Here is a 24619-nt window from a genome sequence, read left to right on the forward strand (position 1 = left end):
TATTTTCAACCACATCTCATCTTCAGTTAGAGGAATCCCTATGAGGAACATCTTGTAAGCTTGCTGTAAAAAAATAATATATGTTAGTGGAGAAATGAAACTGAAATCTTGCCTGTGAACCCCATTGCTATAGATTCATTTTGCTCAAGTTATTTTATTCAAATATAGCTATCTTTCTAGATCTTGCCTGTGTATCAGAGAAGACCTCATGACAAGTTCAAGATCTACTGATACTAGTCTCCTTCAGTTTATAGAACCTCATTAGGGCTTTGGGATATTGAAGAGATTAGTAAATAAAATATAACTTAGCTGATCCTGTTAAAAATGCAATGCTATTTTTTGTATAATATAGGGGGATTATTTATAGTTAAAACAGTAACAAAGCCATTTTGTACGAAGAGCTGTGTTTGATAGTGTGCTGTCAAGCATTTTGATCTGGGTGTGCAAACACATTACTGACTGTATGGTCCCATTCAAAAGATTGTTGTTGTTCAATGAAGGAATGAAGAAATGGCATATGAGTAATTAATCCTATATAGTTTTATTCAGTGTGAAGATGTCAGCACAGAGTAACTTATCTTCGGATTTAATCATCTGTGTTCGTAAAGGGTTTTTAGCAGCCCCAGTTCGACACTATGAGGAAAGATTTGGGGTACACAGAGTTGACACAAATGTAATTCTGAACTAAGAGGTGGGGCTAGCCTTTGTGGCATCTATCCTCCATCCCAGTCTCTGGCAACTGTACCCTCACCTGCCTTTACTTCTGGATTTCATTTGAGACAGGAAGCAAGAGGGCCACATTTTTATGGTCAAACATCCTCATTGTTCATCCTAAGACTTAGAATTATACTTTTTACTTTCTCTAAAATCAGAAAATAATTCTTAATCCTGGCCCAGAGCCATATTGTAAACAGAAGACTATTTGATTGAGTCCAGTGTATCTTTAATCAGCTATTTTAAATTAAAACAAAATCAAGACCATGGATGGGTCTAATTAGTTTAATATTATATTCAAGTCAACCATTTGTGGCATACTGAGACAATATCAGATATTGCTTTATCTTTCAATTGAGAAAAATTAGCATTTTAATGTTAAAAGATCTACATTTGAAGATGTAATTTATGGATATTATAATCATAAATGGAATATTATAATTAATGTTATTATATTTGATTATAATCAAAGCCCAGTGATATGACTTAGTTCATTTGTAATATTAAGAAAAAATAATTACTTGAGCAGATATTTTAGTAAGACTTAAACAGGCCCCCTTGAAATAGCCCTAGGTTCAAATGAAGGCACCATAAATATGAATGCTAACATTAGGCTCAGTCTGTGTAATTTCTAATTAGAAACTGTTTCAATTCTAATGAACTACTCCACACACTCTTGAATCAGTCTGACCATAGACAACACCATGCTTCAATTTTTGTTGGACTGTATTTTATTCAAAATAAGATTGATATTTTCAGTAAAATTTTCACTTTATGCTCATGCATTTTTTCATTTCTCATTATTCAATTGTAAGATGTGCTCCCTGGTCCTAAAATATTTGTTTGGATTTTTACACTGTGAAAGAAATCTAAACTCGGGGTGTACTTTAAAACCAATGTGAAACCCTAAAAGATTATGTCACGAACCAATTTACAATAAAATCTCTTTGTATTTCTGCATATGCATATATTAAGCAAGATCTACTATTCACATTTTATTTTGCTATTTTTCTATTACTATTGCATTTTATAGAATATACATACACACAGCATCTTTATAATAGCAAGTACTTTATTTTTTGAATAATATGAGAAGTCGGCTTATGAGAATATAGGTTTTGGACACGTTTCTATAGTCAAAGAAACGAAGTCATACAACACAATTGCTAAACCATTATTTAAAATATGAAGATGACTAAAGTACTAAAATAACCAATGCATAGAAGAACTTCTGCAAATTTATTACTCTAAAAAGCACGGTGCATGAGAAGCACAGATTTTGTTGAGGAGTAATATAAATATGGGTAAAGGCTGTGGAATTATAGACTACAGGTTTGTAGTCTCCCAAAGACTGAAGAGATGGGACTAGAGATTGGCTCAGTTGATAAAAGCATTGAAGACCAAAGCTTATATTTCCAGAACCTACAAAAATCCAGTACAGTTCAAGCATCCATCATCTCAGTAGACCCTTAGGAAATGGGAGGCAGACCCAGGAGAACCTCCAGAAGCTCACAGAACAGCCTCCTGGGGTTGTATAATAGCAAAGTGACCCTTTCTCCAACGAAGTCGACAGACAAGGGCTATCCTTTGACCTCCTCATCACGTGCATGCCTGTGCTAATGCTAATTAATACTCACATATCCGACACACACACATGCACATACTAAAAATATGACTGGGGAGTGCATATTGCAATGAAATAGTACTTCTGTAAGTTGGTGTGTGGAGTAAGAGAGCAGAGGATGCAGGTAAGGCCTGACCTGAACAGTTCTGGATTCCTTTGAGAGAACTTAATCATGTGCTTTATTTTCAGTGTGTTGCCTCCGAACTACTCACATCATAGTGAGACCGAGTAATGCTCGAATCAACACAAACTCTGAGCTCTGTTACACTGTTTCCTTATTGGTTTGTGGGATATGAGCTTCTTGTTTTATAAAAACATGTACTGTATAAACATCAATGAAGCCAACAAAGGAAACTAGTAATACTACACACTGAACAATAAATAGGTACCAAGAGCAGACTAGCTCTAGTGTATATGTGACTTTTTATGGAGGTTGAATACAGAACAGTGTCTTTGAAGGGTCTGAACCAAATGAATCACACAAATTGCCTCAAGAATTGCCTCAAAGGATCTGGAGAATGAAGTGTTTGAGATTGTTGATTAAAAGGTCAGAGAGAAGCACAGGAAAAGGAAAAAAAGAACAGAACTAAATGTGGTTTATATTTCTTTCCACTAGCTTACTCTTAGGTTTGGAGTCTTTCTGCTTTCTCACAATAATTGCTGGGGATCTTGATTTTAATTAAGTCTACTCTAATTACCAGTAACATCAAGCATGAGGACAGTTTACTTAAGGACACAGGGAATCTCAAGAACCTAAGATCAGAAATGAGGACCAGCTTCAGGATGATATTAAAATCAGAGACCAAAAGGTGAGACTGAATTAAACTGGAGTTTTTAGGAGCATCTTGTCCCTTTGGACCGTATTATCCTGCCAATCTACTTGTGGCCACTTTCTGAAAGCAGGTGTCTGCTTTAGCATGTGCATACCGAAAAGATGACTGAACAGAGTTAAAGTGCTAGACATATTGCTTCAGACATGCTTCCCTCATAGTTATACATTCAAATGGACCTATCTTGGGTTCGAGAAATGTCACAGTAATTAACTGGAGTTAGCTAACAGTAAACATGCCTGCTGGAACTCCATCCTATCAATGACAGAGAGCAAGGTATGCAAGCAGCTTGTGTTTTGTTGCAGTATCCTGATGCTTCCTATGGGGTATTTTTCAAATACAGACTTACCAATTCTGACTCCCAAACCCTCTGTCACCTTCATTGTAGCTTGAGGTGATGTACTTCAGGGTGTTATCTATCTGGTCTATTTAACCAGGCACCAACATCAGGAATGGCTACTATACCATGAAGATTAATTACTAACATCATCCAACTGGCACATCATAAATCTATTTCTTGCAGAAACTACAATAAATGCTATTTCCTATGTCCCCCCCCCATCTCCTATTTTTCTTACTAAACCTAGGAATTCCCTCTATTGCTACCCATGAGTGTATTATCTCCCTTCTCTTGGGATCACTGAGAATCTTCAGTGGTAGTCACTCCCCCCATCTGTTTCCCTTACTGTATCTAACAAAAGTGATATTAAAATACAAGCCAAAATAAGCTCATTGAAAATGTATTCTTAGCATGCTGTATCATGCATTTAAACAAATATTATTGAAGGGCTTTTTATAAATAAGTGGTGATGGGTGTTTTCCTGATATGCTGATTATCTAGTAGCTGGTCAGCACAATGCTTATCTAAAAATAATGTAAGGAACTAGAACAGCGAAGTGGGACTAGAGTAGGGATGAACACATGAAATATGGCGGGAGAGATGATTAATCAGAATAACTGCTTAGCTCAATCATGTGGATCCTCTCCAGCTGTCTGGACAGACTAAGGTGGGAAAAGCATCAAAAAGCCTGTGTCAGCTGCCTCTGAAACTGTTTTGTTAAAGCTGTTGCATGTCAATTATACTTACACCTAATGAACCAAAGTTTACTTGCTTAACCAAACCACAAGGAAATATGTTTATTTAAAATCACTTTTGTTACTAGGGAAGAGAAAACAGATGTTTTCACTAAACACCAAGTAGCACCACAGCTTTCTAGGAGGCAATCTGTGAGGTTGAGAATATGTAACAGTCTAATGTATCCAGCTACCCCTGGTTAGCCACTAGAATTTGGTTTCAGGAACTCCCAGGGATACCAAAATCCATGTATGTTCATGCCCTTCATTCAAGATGGCATAGTGTGTTCACACTACCTGGGTATGTCTTCCAAACACTGTAAATCACCTCTAGATTACCTATTCTTAATGCAATGCAAATGCTATATAAACAATTACATGATAATGTTTAGGAAATGATGACAAAACAGCAAGTCCTGTACATGTTCAGTACAGATGTGGATATTTCCCCAAGACTGAATATGTGGATGTAGAGCATGTAGGGATGGAAAACAAAATGTATTGTCTAAGAAAGAAACTCTCCAATCTCCTCCATTTCTGTCTGTCTATGGGGGTTGCTTACTACTTACCTCTCCATGGACTTTGGGGATTACCTTATCTCTATAGCTCCAAACACTTAGCTTATAGTTCTGCCACTTCTAGAAAGACCTCTTTTTGTTTGTTTTGTTGTTGTTGTTGTTGTTTTCAAGACAGGGTTTTCCTGTGTAGCTTTGTGCCTTTCCTGGAACTCACTTGGTAGCCCAGGCTGGCCTCGAACTCACAGACATCCACTTGCCTCTGTCTCCCGTGTGCTGGGATTACAGGCATGCACCACCATTGCCCAGCTCTCTATTTTATTTCAAAAAATAATTTATTTCCTTCAATCCTCACAAACAGTTTGTGTTTGTGAACTTTATAAGAAGACATTTTCCTAATTGCATTGACAGAATAGATCATTGTTATATCCCTCTATGATTAACACTGAGGTTAAATAATGTCATTATAACTTCTGTCCTTGTTATGGGCCATTTTTCTTTTTCATGAAATTTGCTAATTCATCCTTTACTGAACATTTCTGTGATGCTAGTGGTCTATCATTTGAAGTACCCATGGGTGGGTGGTCCTGAGTGCTATATAATCAGGTTTATAAGCATGCATGTGAGCAAGCCACAAGGAACAAGCCGGGAATCAGTGATTCTTTATGGCCTATGCTCCTATTCTTGCCTCCTGGTTCCTGCTCCAAGTTCCTGTCCTGGGTTCCCTCAGTGATGGACTAATAAACAAACCCTTCCCTTCCCAAGCTACTTTTGGTCATGAAGTTTTTACCATAACAATAACTATGGCAGCTAATTAAGATACTTATCTTCATATTTAAATGTGTGTATTAGTTTACTATGATTGCCATAATAAAAAACAAAAAAACTCAGTCTGGTCAGCTTAAACTCTAGAAATATATTTCCTCAGTTCAATAGGCTGAGAGACCTCTTCCCACAGCTACTGTTATCCACCTCTATCCACTTCTCCCATCATCTTTCCCCTGGCACACTTCTTGACATTTCTTCCCTCCTCTGATGAGGGTACAAGCCAGCCTGCATCAAAGTCCTAACCTAATGTCCTCAACTTAACCTAATTACATATCTGTAATCTCTGCCTCCAAACAGAGGTGCATGAATTGCAGCCTTCTCATGTGATCTCATTCACCCTATAGGACAATAGGACACTCTTACTAAGTACTCCCATTTGTGCAGTTTATTACCTACAACCCACTACAGGATCTCAGCTTTTTGGTTATGGCAATCTTTTGCTTACCAAAGTCCAAAATACAAGAGGGCTGATGCAGGTGATGTGGGTGTGTCAAAGAGAAGTCATGAGTCCTTCTTCTTCTTCTTCTTCTTCTTCTTCTTCTTCTTCTTCTTCTTCTTCTTCTTCTTCTTCTTCTTCTTCTTCTCTTTTGGTTTTTCGAGACAGGGTTTCTCTGTGTAGCTTTGAGCCTTTCCTGGAACTCACTTTGTAGACTAGGCTGGCCTCGAAGTCACAGAGATCCACCTGGCTCTGCCTCCCGATTGCCAGGATTAAAGGTATATGCCACCACCGCCTGGTGAGTGATTCTTAAATAGGAGAAACAGAAAGAAAAAAAAATCACATGTTGAGGTTACTGAGATCTACAATGTAATACTATAAAGGATGGCACAGCAAGATTATCTTTATTAAAAATTGTATATTTTATTTTATTTACCATTAGTTATTGTTAATCTATTAATATGCCAAAAACATTGATTAAAAATATCATACAGATATCTACAAAAGAAAGATATAATATATTTAGGTTTCATCCATACCTTCAAATAGTCATTGTGGATCTTGGAATATATATTTTCAGGTAAGGGATCATTACTGTAATTATTTATTTTAAGATATTGTACCTAAATATTGATCTATTTGTAGTATAAAGTAGTTGAGATATCAAAATATAAATTTTTGAGTAAGAAGAAACACAATCCAGTTGTCAATAATGGTACAATGCTTAAATTTAGATTGTTACTTGTATTTGTCTAATTTTAATTATGTTTATATTATCTTTATTGTGATGATGATGATGATGATGATGATGATGATGATGATTAGAGATAGGGTCTCACTGCACAGCCCTGATGACCTGGAACCCACTATGAAGACCAGGCTGTCCTCAGGTTTACAGAGTTTCAACTGCTTTTGCTTCCCAGAGTCCTGGGATTAAAGATGTGCACCACTATTGGTGAAATTATTAAGGCCACTCCATGTAGTTAAAAGGGAGGTTTATTTTGTGGGGTAATTTACAAATGAAGGGATAGGTTGCAGGGTCTGGGAAAGGTATGGCACAGTCCGGAGGTGTTCTCTGGAGAACTCTGCTTGGTCTACCTCCAGTGTCCAGGGTCTGGGAACCAAGAGAAGCCTCTCCTCTCGATCCTGGGTCTTCAGCTTCCTCCCTCAGCCCCGCCTTGTGGGCATGACCATTACCGGAGCCTCAATGAGGGTTGGAACTTCGAGGCCAAGGCTGGGATGGCTAAGCACTACACACCACCATGTCTCTGTTATGCATATATTTTCGTTACTTGCTTTCTCAAACCTCCTATTTAAATATGGACCACATGTAATTTTTTTCTTTTTCAAATGTGTAGTATGTCTTGATCTTGATCTGGCCTCCTCCATACCCCCTCAGGGATCTATCACAATCATACTTCCTTCCAATTTCATTTCTCCTCCTCCTCCTCCTCCTCCTCCTCCTCCTCCTTGTACTCCTTCTCTTCCTTCTCCTCCTCCTTCTTTTTTCTTTATATCTCACTGAGTCCAATTAGTACTGTCCATATGTAAATGAATGTGGGGACTTTCATTGTGGCATGGATAACCTACCAGTAGCCACTGGCCAAAAAAAAGCATACTCCCTCCTCTAACATTAACTAACAGTAGCTCTTCAGTTAGGAGAGGGACCTAACACACACACACATACCACACACACACACACACACACACACACACCACACATACACACACACCAAACCTCATACACACAGACATACACACACACCACACAAACACATACACCACATATACACACACACCACACACATATACACACCACACACACACATACATACCACACACACCACACACACACATACACCACACACACACACGTACACCACACAAACATACCACACACACACATACCACACACACACACCACACACATACACACACACCACACTGCACACACACCACACACACACACCACACACACATACACACACACCACACACATGCAAAAACACACACACACCACACCACACACACCACAACACACACATACACACATACACACATACACACACACACCACTCACACAAACATACACACACCACACACACATACACACACATACCACACACACACACACACACACACACACACACACACACACTGCTGGAGTTTTTATCTGGCTTGCTCTTCTGCAGTTCTTGTGAGTGCACATAGCTACTGTGCATTCATGTGTGCAGCAGCCCTGCCATGTCAAGAGGACAGCATCACAGAACTCTTCGCCCCACTGCTCTTACTTTCTCTCAACCATCTCTTCTGTGATTTTTTTCCAAGCCTTGGGAGGAGAGATGTAGATAACCTCTCTCTGGTTAAGTACTCACTGTCACTTATTCTTATCACTTAGAACAGCTCTGAGCCTCTGTATTATTTTTACCCACTATAAAAAGAAACTTCTCTGACTCATACAAATATATGGTTATAAAATAAAATAAATATTTGGAAGGCATTTTGACAATATGACTATTAAAAGCAAAGAATAGCAATAAAGTTTTCTTTGGACTTATGACTTCCCTATCCATGGGGTTCACAATATCAGATATGAATTCCCTCTAGTAGAGATGCCTCAGGTCCAATTAAGAGAGTGGTTAGTTATTCCCGTAAACAGTCCTCTCACTGTTGCACCAGTGGGTCCATTTGTCTGGCAAGTTGGTAATGTATTGGTAATAGTACAGGATTAGATGAGACCATGGCTGTCTTCCCCTCCCAGTTTGAGTAACTTGCAAAGCACCTACTAGTACTATGAAAGTCATCTAGCAGGGAGAGTTTCCTGGTCAGTTCAAGATTTATTCCTCTATCTCCTACAACCAATATGTGTGGTGTCTTCAACAATAGGATCTTATCAGCTACTTATAGTTGGCAACCAAGAGCAATGGCAATAGCCTGTGTTATTTTGGATGCCTCTGAATCCTCCCTGACAAATAACTCATAGGGCAATAACCATCACCTATACTTGCCACTGAGATTTTCATTACTATTCTAGGTTTCTGGGAGCAGCATTGTTCACCCATGTAGGGTATTTCTTTTTAAGTCTGCTTTGTAAATTATATTTTAAGTAATTTTACAAAGTAGTGCGTTTCATAAAGCATCTTCACATGATGTTAGTTTAACTTAATTCACTCTCTGTTCTTCCATTCCTCAACTCTTCTGCTCCCATCCCTGCTTAAAGCATCAGCCCCCAGAATTTCCCCCAAACTGATAGTCTTTCATTTCACATTTGTTCTGCTCAACCCTCTCATTATATGATTTCCTTGAATTTCAAGATCACAGGTTCCCAAGTCAGTTCTTCATGCACATTTCCGTTTGGTTGACGTTGACCTTCGCCCCGCCCCCGCCATCCCCCCCCCCACTTCATTCTCCCATCTCCATCATCCTACTACCTTATTGAACCTTTCTTCCTCCAGTACTCCAGTCATGATTTCCATTTTATCTCTATTCTGCAAGCCCCATCCCTAGATATATACCCTTCAGTCCATTTATAGTTTTCTACATTCCACAAGTTAAACACACAAAGCAAAGAGTTGAAGCCAGAGAATACACATGAGAAAGGATGTGCCACATTTGTATTTTTTGGCCTGGTGACCTCATCCAGTCTTTTGAGAGTTTTTCTCTTGTATTTCTTTGATTTTTTCCCCCTTACAAAGCTCTGATATATTTTGCTCCCCTAGCTGCATCATCTACATATTTCTTTCTTAATCCATTGTGCTCTGCTCAAGGGAACACCCTGGATTTATTTTCGTTGCTGATTTCTCAGTGGTTAATTAGAATTCTCTTAATTGTCCCATTCTGGTAGAAGCTCAAACGTGGAATTAGGTGATTATCCTGATTATCTGAGACTCACAGGAATTCATCTGGCTAGATGATGCTTTCATTCTTTTAATTGCTTTAAATGGAAGCATCATCCAAAGTATTAAAAAGGTTCTTTTAATCTATAGTAAGATTAATATGTAATTTGAACGATTAAAAATGGAAAAAGAAATGGAAGCATTAAAAATTAGTAATTTCATCCCCAACTAATTTCTTTCTAAATCTTGTTAATGTAGCTCTGGATCATCTTTATGTAAATTATCTTAAGCTTGCATGTATTTTGGGGAGTAGAATCAGAGATTGAAAGTTATCTCCTATATATTAAAAACTACAAACACATTGAAATGAAGTTTGATTAGTTCAGCTTTCTCTGATCACCACATGTGGTTTTTCCAATAAGCAGGGGAGTATATGAAAGAGAGAAAAGATCTTCCCTCATCAGAACCATAGAAGACCTCAACAGGGAACCAAGGCCTGGACATTCAGAAGAAGCCTGCCACTTCCCTGAGTCTCTGGCACCCTGGGAAGGCAGTAAGCTTATTTCCAGGAAAGTGCTTCATATGTAACAAGTCTTGTTTCACCACAATCACGTTAGTAACAATATTGCTTACTGGAGAGCACGTCTCTGTTTTCAACCTGCTAATGTTGACATTCTGACAATTAGTGCTTTCTGTCATGATGAACATTCACCAGGTACAGTGATGCTGTTATCTGAAGTCATCACCAAGAATCTGTCTCCTATTATTGAAAAATAATGTGAAGACTAAGTATTTATAAGCCCAAAAAGTAAAGGGTTATTTAAAATATTTTGGGAAACAATGTTTTGTTCTGGGAATTATGATGGAGATAAAAAGATCAGGACATTCAGGACCTTTTTTTTTTTTTTTTTTTAAAAGTTACAGAAGAGTTGTTTTATAAGCTCTCTATTTTTATCTTAGTTAAATTGTACATAAAGTAATTTTTAGGATATAAAGACTAAATTGAAGTGAAAGAAAGGAATAAAAATTCAGAAGAAAAACATTTATCAAACCTGAAACATAAACTGAAACTTGCTTATGCATTAGATCATTTGATGCCTACTTACTTGTTCCATTCACATATGAATTATAGAACGTCCATTTGTCTGATGAGAAAACTGAGGCTCAAGAAGATGAATTAAATTATAAAATTTGGGTAGATTATATTCAGGGAGGTTTAAAATTTAATTAAATGTTTTTTAATTTCTTTTTTGTTTATAAGGTATTTGTTACTAGCTATAAAGTTAAAATGTAACATAATATGTTCCAGTGTCCCAGTTTCAAAACTTATCCTCATTCCTCAGTAAGCCTAGTAACATTGAGGGATCTGACTGAAATACAACATCAAATAATTCTTTCAGATAAAAATTTTATGCATATTCCAAATATAAGAAAGTTCATTGAAAGGGTCAACATAATATTGCTCTTTGAATAGAAGTGTTTGTATCCATTTTATTCAAGAAAAAACTATAAGTTGATCATGGTTTGACCCTGAAATTTGCATGTAAATTGAAAACTACATACTATTATGCTGAAGTGATCTCACTACAAAACTAATATACAAACCAGACTAATTAAAAGTTTTGAATCAGATTGTTCAGAATTTGAAAAGCCTTTTTCTTCATGAAAGCCCAGTAGTGGCATAAAAGTCTGAGGGATCCTAAAACCATACATTTTTGGAAAGGCCATCAATTTCCTTGAATATGAGATTGTTTTTATTTTATTACATGTTGTTGATTATTAATATAGTCCTTTTCCACTTTTCAAGCAAGACTAACATGGAGGTTGAAAGTTTGGTGTAGCTGTTAGAACATTTTCATTTCATTGATCTGAATATAATTATGGATAAAAATCTCAAGAACTGGCTGCTCAATAATAAAATACCTGGATAAAAACAAAAACATATCAAATTAATGGATTTGCAAGTCACAGTACTTAGCAAAAAATGAATGAAGCAGGAAACAGGATGCCTTCAAATGAGTCTATGACTGGCAGAGTCACAGCCCCTAGATGAGAACTTAGTGCAGTCATTTGCTAAATGGACATGGTAATCAGCTGCCCCTAAGTTATTATCTTTAGACTATGATTTTTCGTCCATCTTTCAGCCCACATCAGAGAAGCTATTCTTTGCAATGCACAGCTATTACTATAAAGACTCACAAATAATTCACCATTATCAATTATTCTCTCCATTTGACCAGTTGTAGATTAAATGACACATCTACATGACAGACTCTACATATAAGTCTCAGGGAACATCTTGCAAGAAGGGAAAGAAAGTTTGCAAGAGCCAGAGGACCATGGTGATTGTTGTGAGATAGTATCTGCTATTTATTATAAGGAGCTGTACCCATGAAAATGACCTCAACAAGACCCACACAATGCCAACAGGAGTTGGCATGGCAATATGGATGAAAGAAATCTCACAAGGCTCTACCAAGATGAAGAGCTATAGGCTCTTCACTAATGGCTGCCGAGAGAAAGAGAATGAATCTTCTGGAATAGCTCGAGATAGGTTATCTAATAGCAAATAGTTAGGCCTAAAATATGAACACTAAATAAACTCTGTCAAGCCATTATATTAGTCGGTTAACTACCAAGTCTTGTTTTATTTAGATGCCATGTGCTGCTACTCAGATCATTTTAAATTTTATTCTGAGCAATAATGGTCTTCCATTTCTGTTATTATTAACTGTAGAATATGTGAGAATATCTTTCATTTCACACATTTGTAACCCAAATCAATAGCTTTTATTTATCATATTGGTTAAAAAAAAGCCTTATTCAAAGATTTGGTGCACTTATTGTATTTTAAATAATTCAAGGAAGAGTTATTTGCAGTTCAAAGTCAAAAAACATTTACCCCATGGAGTAATTATATAGATTCATATCCTATGGCATAGATAAAAAAAAAAATCCCAATGGCATAGACTTGCATACTAAAGAGTGTTCACATTCTGTGCTGGGTTCACTATAAATTCTCACTAGAGTTAATTAGGTAATGTTACAAGGTTTCTAGAGTACTCTGTTAACATGACCTCTGAGCACATAGTTGAGTTGTTGACTGTAGGACTGCCTTCCCTTCTTTCTTCATCTTTGCACAATCTTATTCCATCAGTAGTTATTTGTGGAAGTTATACAGGGGTTGGCTATTGTGGCAGAAAGATGGCTCAAATGAAATAGGAACGCACTAAAATGGAGTCTACAAAGTTTTGTCTTTTCACTCACAGAAATCCAGCCTAAAATTAAGTAAATTAACCTAGCCTCAGGCATACCAGCCTATAATCATCTATGTCATTGGTTCTCAACTCTCTCACAGGAGTCACATATCATATGTCCTATATATCATATATTTACATTACTGTTCATAACAGTGGAAAAATTACTGTTATAAAGTAGGAACAAAATAATTTTATGGGTGGGGATCACCACAACATGAGAAACTGTATTAAAGGGCTGCAGCATTAGGAAGGTTGAGAACCACTGGTCTATGTAATAAAGACATTTCTAGGTTTACTTATGTTGTTGAAGGCCATTTAAAAATAGTTTTAGAACTTAAAGCCACTATTAAGTTTATAGAACCTTTCTCCTAAGCTCTGCAATTAAATTGTGCCCTCTGCCTGAAGGTTTCACACATTTGTTTATGTATCTCTAACAATGGAATTTTAAAAATATAAATACTTTGATGATTCTATGAATATCTATTAACTTCCCTTTAATGGAAGCAGTATGAGTTCAGCTATTATAACCTATACTTATTAGTTACCAATTATGTATGGAAGGATGTGTTAGGCCCAGTAGATTATAATGAGCTTAGAGTGTAGAGAAGGAACTATGAACGTTGCTTAGTGAAGTAGAAATAATTCAAATACAGGAATCAAAGTGCTTTTACATGAGATGAAATCAAGGATGTCAGGCCTAGGAGAAAGATGATTTAGACAAGTGAACAAGAAACAAGTTGTTTCTTTGAATTTGTGCTTGAGCAGCAAACTATTCAGGACCTGCATGGGGAAATCACACTAGGAGAGGAGATAGCATGTAAAAACTAATAGGGATATAAAAAGTGTGTGAAACCTTCAGGCAGAGGGCACAATTTAACTACAGAGCTTAGGAGAAAGGTTCTATAAAATGAAATTGATCCCACAACAATAAAGGATATTTGACATAAAACAGGTGTTTAGTCTGAAAGATACACCCTACCTCTTCCCTCTGAACTATTGGTTATTGATAGTTCTAGGAGAAAAGTAGCCACTATTCTTAGTTGTGTACCCACTGTTGAATCCACTAGGCTCCTATGGATAGTTTCAAACCTATTCTTGTGCGGACTGCCCTGGTTAATAGCAGAAGGTCACAAACAAGTGTAAAAGAATTGGTATAGGCAGGGACATGGGTGTTGACAGTGGTCGGTATGTGTTGACTACATGTGCAGAACTGCTTTAAAGCAAATTTATTTCCTGAAAATACAGGTGTTGTATGATGTGATGAATAACTGGAGGTATAAGGAAAGATAGAATGTTGTCTAGAAGTCAACATTGGTCAGTTACCAAAAACACTAACTTTACAATGATAAATGTATGTAGCAACCAACAGTCTTCAACTGGAAGGACAATATTGAGTCAATGCTGTTTTTGTTTCTGCTTTCCATAGTTGGAGAAATCACTGAGATTTGCTCAGAAGTCACAGACTTCTTGTGCCAGGACAAGAAATGCATTGCATCCCACCTCGTTTGTGACTACAAGCCTGATTGCTCTGACAGGTCTGATGAAGCTCATTGTGGTGAGTGCATTTGCCTGCCACTATGTGGCATGGTCAGTTCAGTTTTTCTCTAGTGGCATGGATGGATCAGAACAGATGATTTTTGGGGGGACTGGATGGGTGGCTCATAAATAATTTCCCTTAAGTGTGAAGACCTGAGTTTGAATCCTTAGCATTCACATAAATTTAGCCATTGACCATTGGTATGTCTCTACTCTTAGTGCTCATAAGGGAAGATGGGAGGCAAAGACAGGAGAATCTTCAGAAACAGGTAGGCAAGTCAGCCTGAAATACACAGGGGAAAAGCACAAGGGACCCTGTTTCAAATGTGTAAAATGAAATCCATGGACACTGAGCTTACCCTTTGACCTTCACACTGGTCTCATGGAATATGCACAATCATATTCACACATATGAATAGGTCCACCTCTCATCAATATGCACACATAGATTAGTAATACTAACACTATTAATATTACTTTTTTCATTTATAAAACTAAATTTAGATTGCCAATCACCACCCCAACTTTTCTACAAGAATATCCAAACAGCATCCTTCTCATCCCTTTTACTTCTGTACAGAAAACTCCATGGAATCACATTACAAAAAGTCACCATCATACATTTGTGAAGAACTATATTAGAGGTTAGAACTATAAGACAATAAACAAGTTGTATCCATTGCACATTTGCTTTTATCAATTACATTTCTTTCAGAATTCTTCTCTCAAAAATGGTTTATTTATAGATCAGATAGAAAAAAGTGAGAAGTAAATATAATTTTTATCAATTATACTGCATTATCACTAAAAGGTTCCCTTCATTTTTTAAATTGAAGTCTTCTAAGTGTAACAAAAAAAAAGTTTGTAGCTTGAAAGTACCAGACATTAAATTCAGTTTCATCTGCATATGACTGCTAAACATCTATACCAAATCCTACTGGAAAATAGTCCAACTTGATCTTCCGCTTGTTATTCTCATACCTTTACTTCTTAGAGTTCTAAAATATCAGGCCTGTGCATCTATGCCTGCCTCCAAATAGAATCTTTTCATTGTTGTTTGTTTCACATTTATTGGTTGAAATCAGGGCCTTGTACATAATAAGTATATATTCTACCAGTGGACTGGAGCTCTGTACAGCACATCAACATGGAGTCCTGAGACTACACAGGGTATCTATTGTGATTATTGTTTGCCACAAATAAGCTACCCAAAAAGCTCTTGGTCCTGACAATTGTAGCTGAAGTTTTTTCTAGTCCCACTTGGGCCCACAGCTGCTCAGACCCAAGTAAACACACGGTGACTTATACTACTTATAAACTGTATGGCTGTGGCAGGCTTCTTGCTATCTAGTTCTTATATTAACCGACTTCTATTGATTATAAGTCGCCACATGGCTTGTAACTTACTAGCACTTTGCATCTTGCTTCCCATTGCAGCTGACAGCATCTCCTCTCTCAGCCTTCCGCTTCCCAGAATTCTCCTCTCTGCTTATCCCGCCTATACTTCCTGCCTGGCTACTGGCCAATCAACATTTTATTTCTCTATCAATCAGAGCAACACATTCACAACAAACATAAAGGCGTCTCCCGCAGACAATAGCTTCAGATTTGGTCACTTTGTGAGTGGATAATTCACTTTGGCAGATCGATTATGAATAAAAACTGGAAAATAAGCTCTGGGCAGTTTCTTCCTTTCTCAACTTGGACAACTAATACTCTGGTTTCTGTGTCTTACCTTGTATAGAATCTTATCCACTATGGGTAAGACATACGATTGTACTCACATACTATGGCCACCACACAGGACTGAAAAGTCATCTTATAGGGTGCTGGCTTCTATTAGAATTGATCCTTTTAGAAGCCCCATTCATGAGACACAAGAGATCTAACCAAAGCTCATTTTGCTTAACTGTAGATATTCCAAATGTCACAGGCAACCCATGCTGATTGCCAAGTAAATTAACAGTCTAGTCTAGATTTAAAGAGATAAAAGAACTGTACTTGCAAATATGCCCTATATCACAGGGAGATGAGAACTAATGATATTATTATAGACAGGATGCCACATAAACAAATTTCTTTCTACTTTGCTCTCTTAAAAAAAATAACAAGGAATAACATACCATGATAAATGAAGACCACATGAGAACAAGAAGAAGCAAAGTGCTAGAGAGGTCCCCAGAAATCTACAATGATACCTCCACTGTAGACTACTAGCAATGGTTGAGAGAAAGCCTGAACTGATCTAGTCTGGTGATCAGATGACCAAACACCCTACCTGTCATGCTGGAACTCTCATCCAATAACTGATGGAAGTGGATGCAGAGATCCTCAGCCAGGCCCCAGGAGGAGCTCCAGGACTCCAATTGTCAAGAAAGAGAAGGGACTGTAAGAGTGTAAATTGTTGAGACCAAGATTGGAAAAAGCACAGGGACAAATAGCCAAACTAATGGAAACACATGAATTATGAACCAAAAGCTGTGGAGCCCCCAGCTGGATCAGGCCCTCTGGATAAGTGAGACAATTAAATATCTTGAACTGTTTGGGAGGCACCCAGGCAGTGGGAACCCGACCTGTCCTTAGTGCATGAGCTGGCTGTTTGGAACCTGGGGCTTATGCAGGGACACTTTGCTCAGCCTGGAAGGAGGGGACTGGACCTGCCTGTACTGAATCTACCAGGTTGAGTTGAATCCTCAGGGGAGTCTTGGCCCTGGAGGAGATGGGAATGGGAGGGTGGGCTGGAGGGAAGGTGGGGGTGGGGGTAGGATGGCGAACCCATGGCTGATATGTAAAATTAAAACACAAATATAATTTAAAAAATAACAAAATAAAATATAAGTTAAAATAAAAAGCATCATATGAAAGTTTGAAAAGACAAGCCAAAGGAAAAATAAAAGATTCAAAGAGAAGGCACAAGAATCAAAGAACCCACTCATTTACACATCTAGGAGTCCCATAATAGTACTGAGCTGTACGCTACAGTATATATGCAGAGGACCTGGTGTAGACTTGTAAAGGCCCTATGCTTGCTGCTTTAGTCTCTGTGAGCTTGTAAAAGCTTTGCTCTGTGAGGGCCTGGTTTTCCTGGTGTCCTCTATTCTCAGTGACTTTTTCTACCTCCTCTTCTGAGGGGTTCTCTAACCTCTGAAGGGAGGGATTTAATGGAAACATCTCATTTAGAGCTGTGTGTTCCAAGGTCTCACTCTCTTTGTAATGTCTGGCTGTGGGTCTCTGTATTTGTTCTCATCTGCTGCAGGAGGAAGCTTCTCTGATGATGGATGAATAAGGCACCAATCTATGAGTATAACAAAATATGATTAGAAATAAAATTGTTGCTACTTTTTTATTCAGACCAGTAGTTTGACTTGTTCAACTCACCATATTTTTCATTCCTGAGATCTGTGACAATGCTTTTGCAGCACTCATCCCCTCCCCCCTTTTTGGTCATGTTTATTATTTCTTTTTTCTTTGGTAAAATGAGCATGAAAGAAAATTTTGCATTTACATCATTTTAAATATAGATTATAGTGAAGCTAGTCATATTTATACTGTTGTCCAATCATCACCAACATCCTTCTCTAGATCTTTAGAAAATTGGAAATTATCTATTAAAAAGTAACTCCCTAAAATGACAGCCCAGGACAACCAGCATTCATTAACTGTCTGTGAACTAGTGTGTTCTATGTGACTTATTTAAGTAATTCATATAAAATGTATCTTGTTGCTGGCTTATTTCACTAGACATGTTTTCAATATTTAGCTAATCTTTCTTTCTCTTTCTCTGTCTCTGTATCTCTGTCTCTGTCTGTCTCTGTCTCTCTCTCTCTCTCTCTCTGTGTGTGTGTGTGTGTGTGTGTGTGTGTGTGTGTGTGTGTGTGTGTGCTTGTATGTGGTGTTTTGAGACAGGGTTCTCTGTGTGGCTCACTTTGTAGACCAGCCTGGCATTTGAACTCACAGAGATCCATCTACCTATGCCTCCCAAGTGCTAGGATTAAAGAAGTGTGCCTCCATGCCTGGCTATGTTAATGTTTTAATTTTAAATTAAACTGCAAAATGTGAAAAGAATTCTCATAAATTACAGATTGAATTACAAATGCTGTATTATTATAATATTGATATCATATAAATTATATTGACCAATGAGTTCTCTTAAGTAAATTTTAAACTTTTACTGAATATTAGCTTCTTGAACTATTTCTAACTACTTTTAGTGAGCAAAAAAATATTTTTGGCATTATTTAAGGAAATAATTCAAATAAGGTTCTAAAAGGATGCTCTAAAACATTTGTGAATTCACATTTTTCTTCTCCACAAGATGTAATGAGTATAGAATTTAAGAAGCACCAGTATTCAATAGAAAGGTGGATTAATTTGTGCAAAATCTAAAGGAACCATAATTTGAACACAGTACCTTTGACATGTGTAATTGAGTAGAAAGAAATGCCATTGTCATGTTAATATAAAGGGCTCTAAATACATTGTAATAATTTCATTTTTGTTTCTATAACAAAATACTTGGCAAGGCATGGCAGCAAGAACTTGAGACAAGTGGTCACATGGCATCCTTGGTGAGGAGCAGAAAGAGAATGAAAGTATGCGTGCTTAGTGCTCAGCTCATTTTCTCGATCTTATAAATTTAGGATGCCTCTGCCTATGGATGGATTCTGCCCACACTGGGCTGGCTCCTCTCAATTTAACTGAATTGGAGTCAGTTAACTTATCAATTTAACTAAATTAGGATAATCTTCCACATATGTCCCAAAGGCTAACCTAATGTGGACAACCTTTCATTGAGACTGCCTTCCCAAGTGACTCTAGATTATATCAAGTAGACAATCTAATCTAAATACCACTAATATTAAATTGCCTTTCTTTAGTTTAGCATATGTATTGAAATATTTATATAAACATTAAATTCTTATATGAATTTCTGTTCATAGTATGTGTTAGGAATAAAAAAAACCCCGAATATCCAAATATAAATAAGGCATCTTAGGCTTCTAAACATCAATTTCTATTATGAAAAAAATCAGGTGGAAAGAAAATTACTTTGAATTATAATGTTCTTTGGTTTTTATGATTTACATAATGAAATTTCTTAGTTTAACTTAAAATTGTAACAAATGCTATCAATGAGTTTACTACTATTTATTTGTACATTACAAATGGAGAATGTGTGTGCATTGTGTGCATACACATGCATGAAGTAAGATGCACACATTTGCATATGCATTATTCAGACTTATAAGCTTAAAAGATAATACTTAATATTTTGATTTTTCAAATATAAATTGTGACTATTTTCTTTTTGCTTTACTGTTAGGCTGACTTACATAATTTTACTTTTCCTATAGTTGAGGTATTGATTTGATAATATACAGATGTGATCTTCGTTTTCAGAAACTAAATCAACTATATGACAAATGGTATTTACCCTTTTGATGATCTACTGAAAGGAGTATTTAAATTTTTACATAAAAGCAATGTGTTATTAATGACACAGGCAATTTGCTCAAAAAACTTGAAGGATTTTTTTCACATCCTTAAAGAACACTCATACGGATAGGTAATATACTTATTTTCCAAGTTCAATTCACTGATATTTGTTTCAATTGTTTTATAGATGCATTATGGGTATGAAATGTGGATTCTTTCATTTAACTACATATCTTAATATGAATAACATAAATGATATTTAGACAAATAAACAGAATGAATTGAATTTGGAGTTATTAAAATGCAGTCTTTATTTTGAATAAGACCCTCAGTTATTTAAGTTAAATTAATTAAATTAAATTAAAACAAAGAACTACAATTATTTGCATTCCAAGAGATTCATTTTCCTCATCTGTGTAGTATACATGTCATTCATCCTATAGAGGTCTATAAGAATTAACTCAACATATTAAATAAACCTTTGTGTTGAATATATTGAATTGAATGATAAGTTGGTTTAATATTCTGTGAGTGGTCATACGAGCATCTTCTTTTTTATCATGTTTTCCCTCATTTGAAGTTTTTCTTTTTTCTTTTCTTTTTACTGAAAATAGATTTTTTTCCTCACATAGTATATTCTGATTACAGTGTCTACTTCCTCTACTAGTTCTCATACCTCCACTTCCATCCAATTCTGCTCCTTTTCTTTCTCTTATTAGAAAACAGACTTGAATGGATATATAAAATAATAAAAAAAGATGAAACAAATACTAACACATTGAAACTGGAAAAAAAAACAAGCAGAAAAAATAACAAAGTTCAACAGAAGTTACAAAAAAAATGGAGACCCATTAGTTTACATACTCATGAATTATGCAAAAAAAACACTAAACTGGAAACCACAATATATGTGCAAAGGACTAGTGCAGACCCCGTGTATATGGTCTCAGTCTCTAAAAGTTCATATGTGCTTTGATCATGCTGATTTAGAGGCTTTGTTTTCTTGGTGTTCTCCATCCCTCTCCCATCTCCCCACCCTCCAGCTCTTATACTCCGTGGTTTCTTCTGTGGGGTCCCCTGAACCTTGAGGGGAAGGATTTGTTGAAGATATTTGATTTAGGGCTGGATGTTCTGAGATCTCTTTCTTTGCATAATGTCTGGCTGTGGGTTTCTATATTAGTTCCCATCTGCTATAGGAGGAAGTTTCTCTGATGATGGCTGAGAAAGGTACTGATCTATGAGTGTAGCGAACAGTAGTATTTTTTTTTCTCCTAGATCCCTAGGCTGTCTATTCTCAGATTCTTGATCACCCAGTATCAGGTATGGGTTCCATCTCATGGAATGGGCCTTAAGTCAAATCAGATATTGGGTGATTACTCCCACAAACTTTGTGATGCCATTGTCCTAGTATGTCTTGCAGGCAGGACACCATTGTCCATTAACGTGTTTGTGGCTGGCTTGGTGTATATGCTTTTTTAGTAGTATGCAGAGTACCTTCCTGTACCAAAGATCCTAGCGTGTAGTGGTGAAGGCTTTCTGTAGGCACTATGTAGAGTGAATTGTATAGGTGTTGTCTATGGCAGTAGTGCCCTTATATCAGTTTATTGAGAGAAATCAATGATCTTGGCAGCAGCCTGGATTAGCACAGATTGCCATGAGACGCCTTTAGCCAACAACTCAATTAGATGTACCTCAATCCTAGTACTGAAAGCTTTGTTTTGTCACAAGAAGTTGCTAGTTTGGGATTCTGTCTCCCCCATTATTTTGCAATTTCATTTAGATTCCCTTCATATATGTATATATTTTAGGAAGCCTCTACTGTATTAGTTTCCATTCTGCCTCTCAAATGCCCCTTAATTTTAGCCATCTCTCCTTGTATTCCCACCTTGAGCCCCTCTTCACACCCATCCCCCTTGACCTGCCAGTTATAAACCCATTCATCCCATCCATAACTATCTATTCTACTTCCCTTTCCTAATGAGACTTTTAGGTTCTTCATAGTCCCTTACTCTATACCTGTGTCTCTACGGATTGTTGCTGGTATTGAATCATATTTTGCATCTCATGGTCTTTTTTACTACAACAAAGAAATGTAGCTGTTCTTTATGACTCAGTATTACTATAGGTTGTGAACAGATATAAAATTCTGTTTCTGTCTCGCCTGTTGAAGAAATACATAGTTTCTAAGAAGGGAGGCAATTAATTTAAAAGAATTAATAATTAATTTTAAAATTCTGTCTTTTAGTTTACTATTCATATTTGTTGTAATAGTATCTAAGCTAAAGATGTCCAGTGTTGTGATGGACAGATACATTCTCACCTCCTTTACGCCAGGTACACACAGAATTTTTCAGTCATGGTATTATTTGTCACTTCATCCAGATTATTTGAAATAATTCTCAATGAAAATTGACAAGAATTAAAAATATTATTTACCACAAGTAACACAAATATTCCTGTACTTTGCATTGTGAAGTGATTAAATCAGGTGACTATGTGAAGATGAGGTATAAAAATAATTTACTATGGACATATTTCTGTGTTAATAAGTATTTACAATAATCATACTGCCATGTGGCTAAATAATATACCACTGGGAACACGGCTCTTGTTTGAAAGAATATCAATGAAGTGTTAAATTCATTCAAAGATCATCATTTGAACAGAGGTCTTCTAAAGTAACTGCTATTTTGAAAAACATGATACATATCCATTATCTGGAAATATAAAATCTTTCATATCATCTATCTTAAAGTGAAATTTTACTGAACTATTTACCACAGATAGAATACAGCTCAGAAATACTAGCTCATCACTTAGAAATGTTTACAATAACTCAAATTATAAAACAATTAAATGCAATATAAATATAAAACAATGCAAAATAATGAATAGCCTTTAAAATACATGATAACAGCTATAATTTCCTCCAAGTGACTCAGATATAACCTGTTCTGAGAATTAGTATACTCTGGGTCAAAAGACCTGAGATTTAAATTCCTCACTCAAGGATGAATTTGATGTGACATGAAATGGGAAAACACGGTGCATGAAAGATGCTCAGAGCAGAAATTCCTCAACCATTCTGGCAGTGCCGAGAAGGTTTCTTTTCCACTCGAAGTATGATGTTCACTTTATTGGAGGCACCACTGTGGCGACAGTAGATAAAACCCATCCAAACTTCTACACAGCTGAAGAGGTTGGTGAACCCAACATCACAAGTTGGGGAAGGAATCTGCTTCGTGAGGAAAATGTCCACACCAGGAAAACATACCTCTCTCCTTAGCTCCTCCTTCTTTCTATGTGGTGAGTGCGTGTGACACCAGAAAGAAGGTAGTTCTCTTGTGAGTGTGACTGAGAGGGAAGATGGAAGGATAGACCCAAGACTCAAGTTACATCACAGTCTAACCTGAAGTTGCCCAAAACTGGAAACTTCCACACTTACTAGCTGAGATAGATCATTGATATGCTTTAAAACTATTGTAAGTTGGGATTTGGTGCTTGGAGAAAGATCCATCAAGTTTTAAATTTCCATCTCATACAACATTAAATCTAAGAGCTAATGGCTATTATTCTAATAGTAAATCTAGCTTAATAATGCCATCATCATCTATAAATAGTATGAATTACATCTTTTAGTTGCCTTCTTACAGAACTAGCTACTGATGGAACGTTTTAGAACATTGCTGCCACATCCTGAAGCTGAAAATAATTTTTTTCAAGAATAATGTTAGAAAGATAAAGATCTCCAAAGTTAACATTTAAAAATTCCAGATGAATCTTGCATGGTAGGTGGAGTACAGACCAATACAACCCTTAATACCCTCCAGGTTCCAATTCCATTCCTGGGCTATGTAACAAAATGACCTTGATATAAATCCATAACCACCAGAAGTTCACAGAAGGAAAATCTCCAGTCCTTTCCTCACTTGCCAGAATGCCTCCAAACAATACACTTTGAAACTTATCAGGCTTAGTCTGAACTCTCTGCCCTGAGTTCAATTTAACATGTGTTCAGCTATCACCTGCTTGCATGACAAAGGTCCTATGATCCTAAAAATACAACTGCCTTTGTGTCTTTTGTTATAAGAATAAATAACTCCTTTAATGCAGCTAAATCTACAACAGAGTCTAAAATATCTGCTTCCCAGTTTAGAAATTTCCATACCCAGGCTTCAGTCTCTGGTACAGAAGCTGCGCTTGTAAACTGTAAGACACAAAAGCAAGTAGGTGGAGGTCACAGCACAGGTGCTGTGTGCTTGTTACAGGTATTATTCACCGAAGAAACTAAGGGACAACTGGTCTGGCCTCATTACTGATTTTTTTTAAAGTAGTTGTTATGTATGTTGAGATCTGTGTATCTCAGCTGACACAGTGGGTTCAGTTGGTACAGCAAGGATGTTGACCTTCATCTCAACATGAACAGCACAGGAAGTGTTTTAATAGAAGCCACCCAGCAAGTCACCCACTTTATGGCAGATTGAAAACTCCTGTCCAATATCAGAAAACCCACAAAGGGAATTTCTCACT

General features: G+C 36.7%; 1 protein-coding gene across 1 annotated transcript in view; it reads left to right on the top strand.

The window, feature by feature from the left end:
- Malrd1 (MAM and LDL receptor class A domain containing 1) overlaps positions 1-24619 on the top strand; it is a 594884-nt gene that overhangs the window by 400555 nt on the left and 169710 nt on the right. Inside the window, exon 29 of the mRNA XM_036188969.1 lies at positions 14544-14672. Within this exon, the coding sequence (XP_036044862.1) occupies positions 14544-14672 (129 nt within the window). The remainder of the gene's footprint in view (positions 1-14543; positions 14673-24619) is intronic.

This window comes from Onychomys torridus, chromosome 5 (assembly GCF_903995425.1).
Source record: "Onychomys torridus chromosome 5, mOncTor1.1, whole genome shotgun sequence".
NCBI classification, from domain to species: domain Eukaryota; kingdom Metazoa; phylum Chordata; class Mammalia; order Rodentia; family Cricetidae; genus Onychomys; species Onychomys torridus.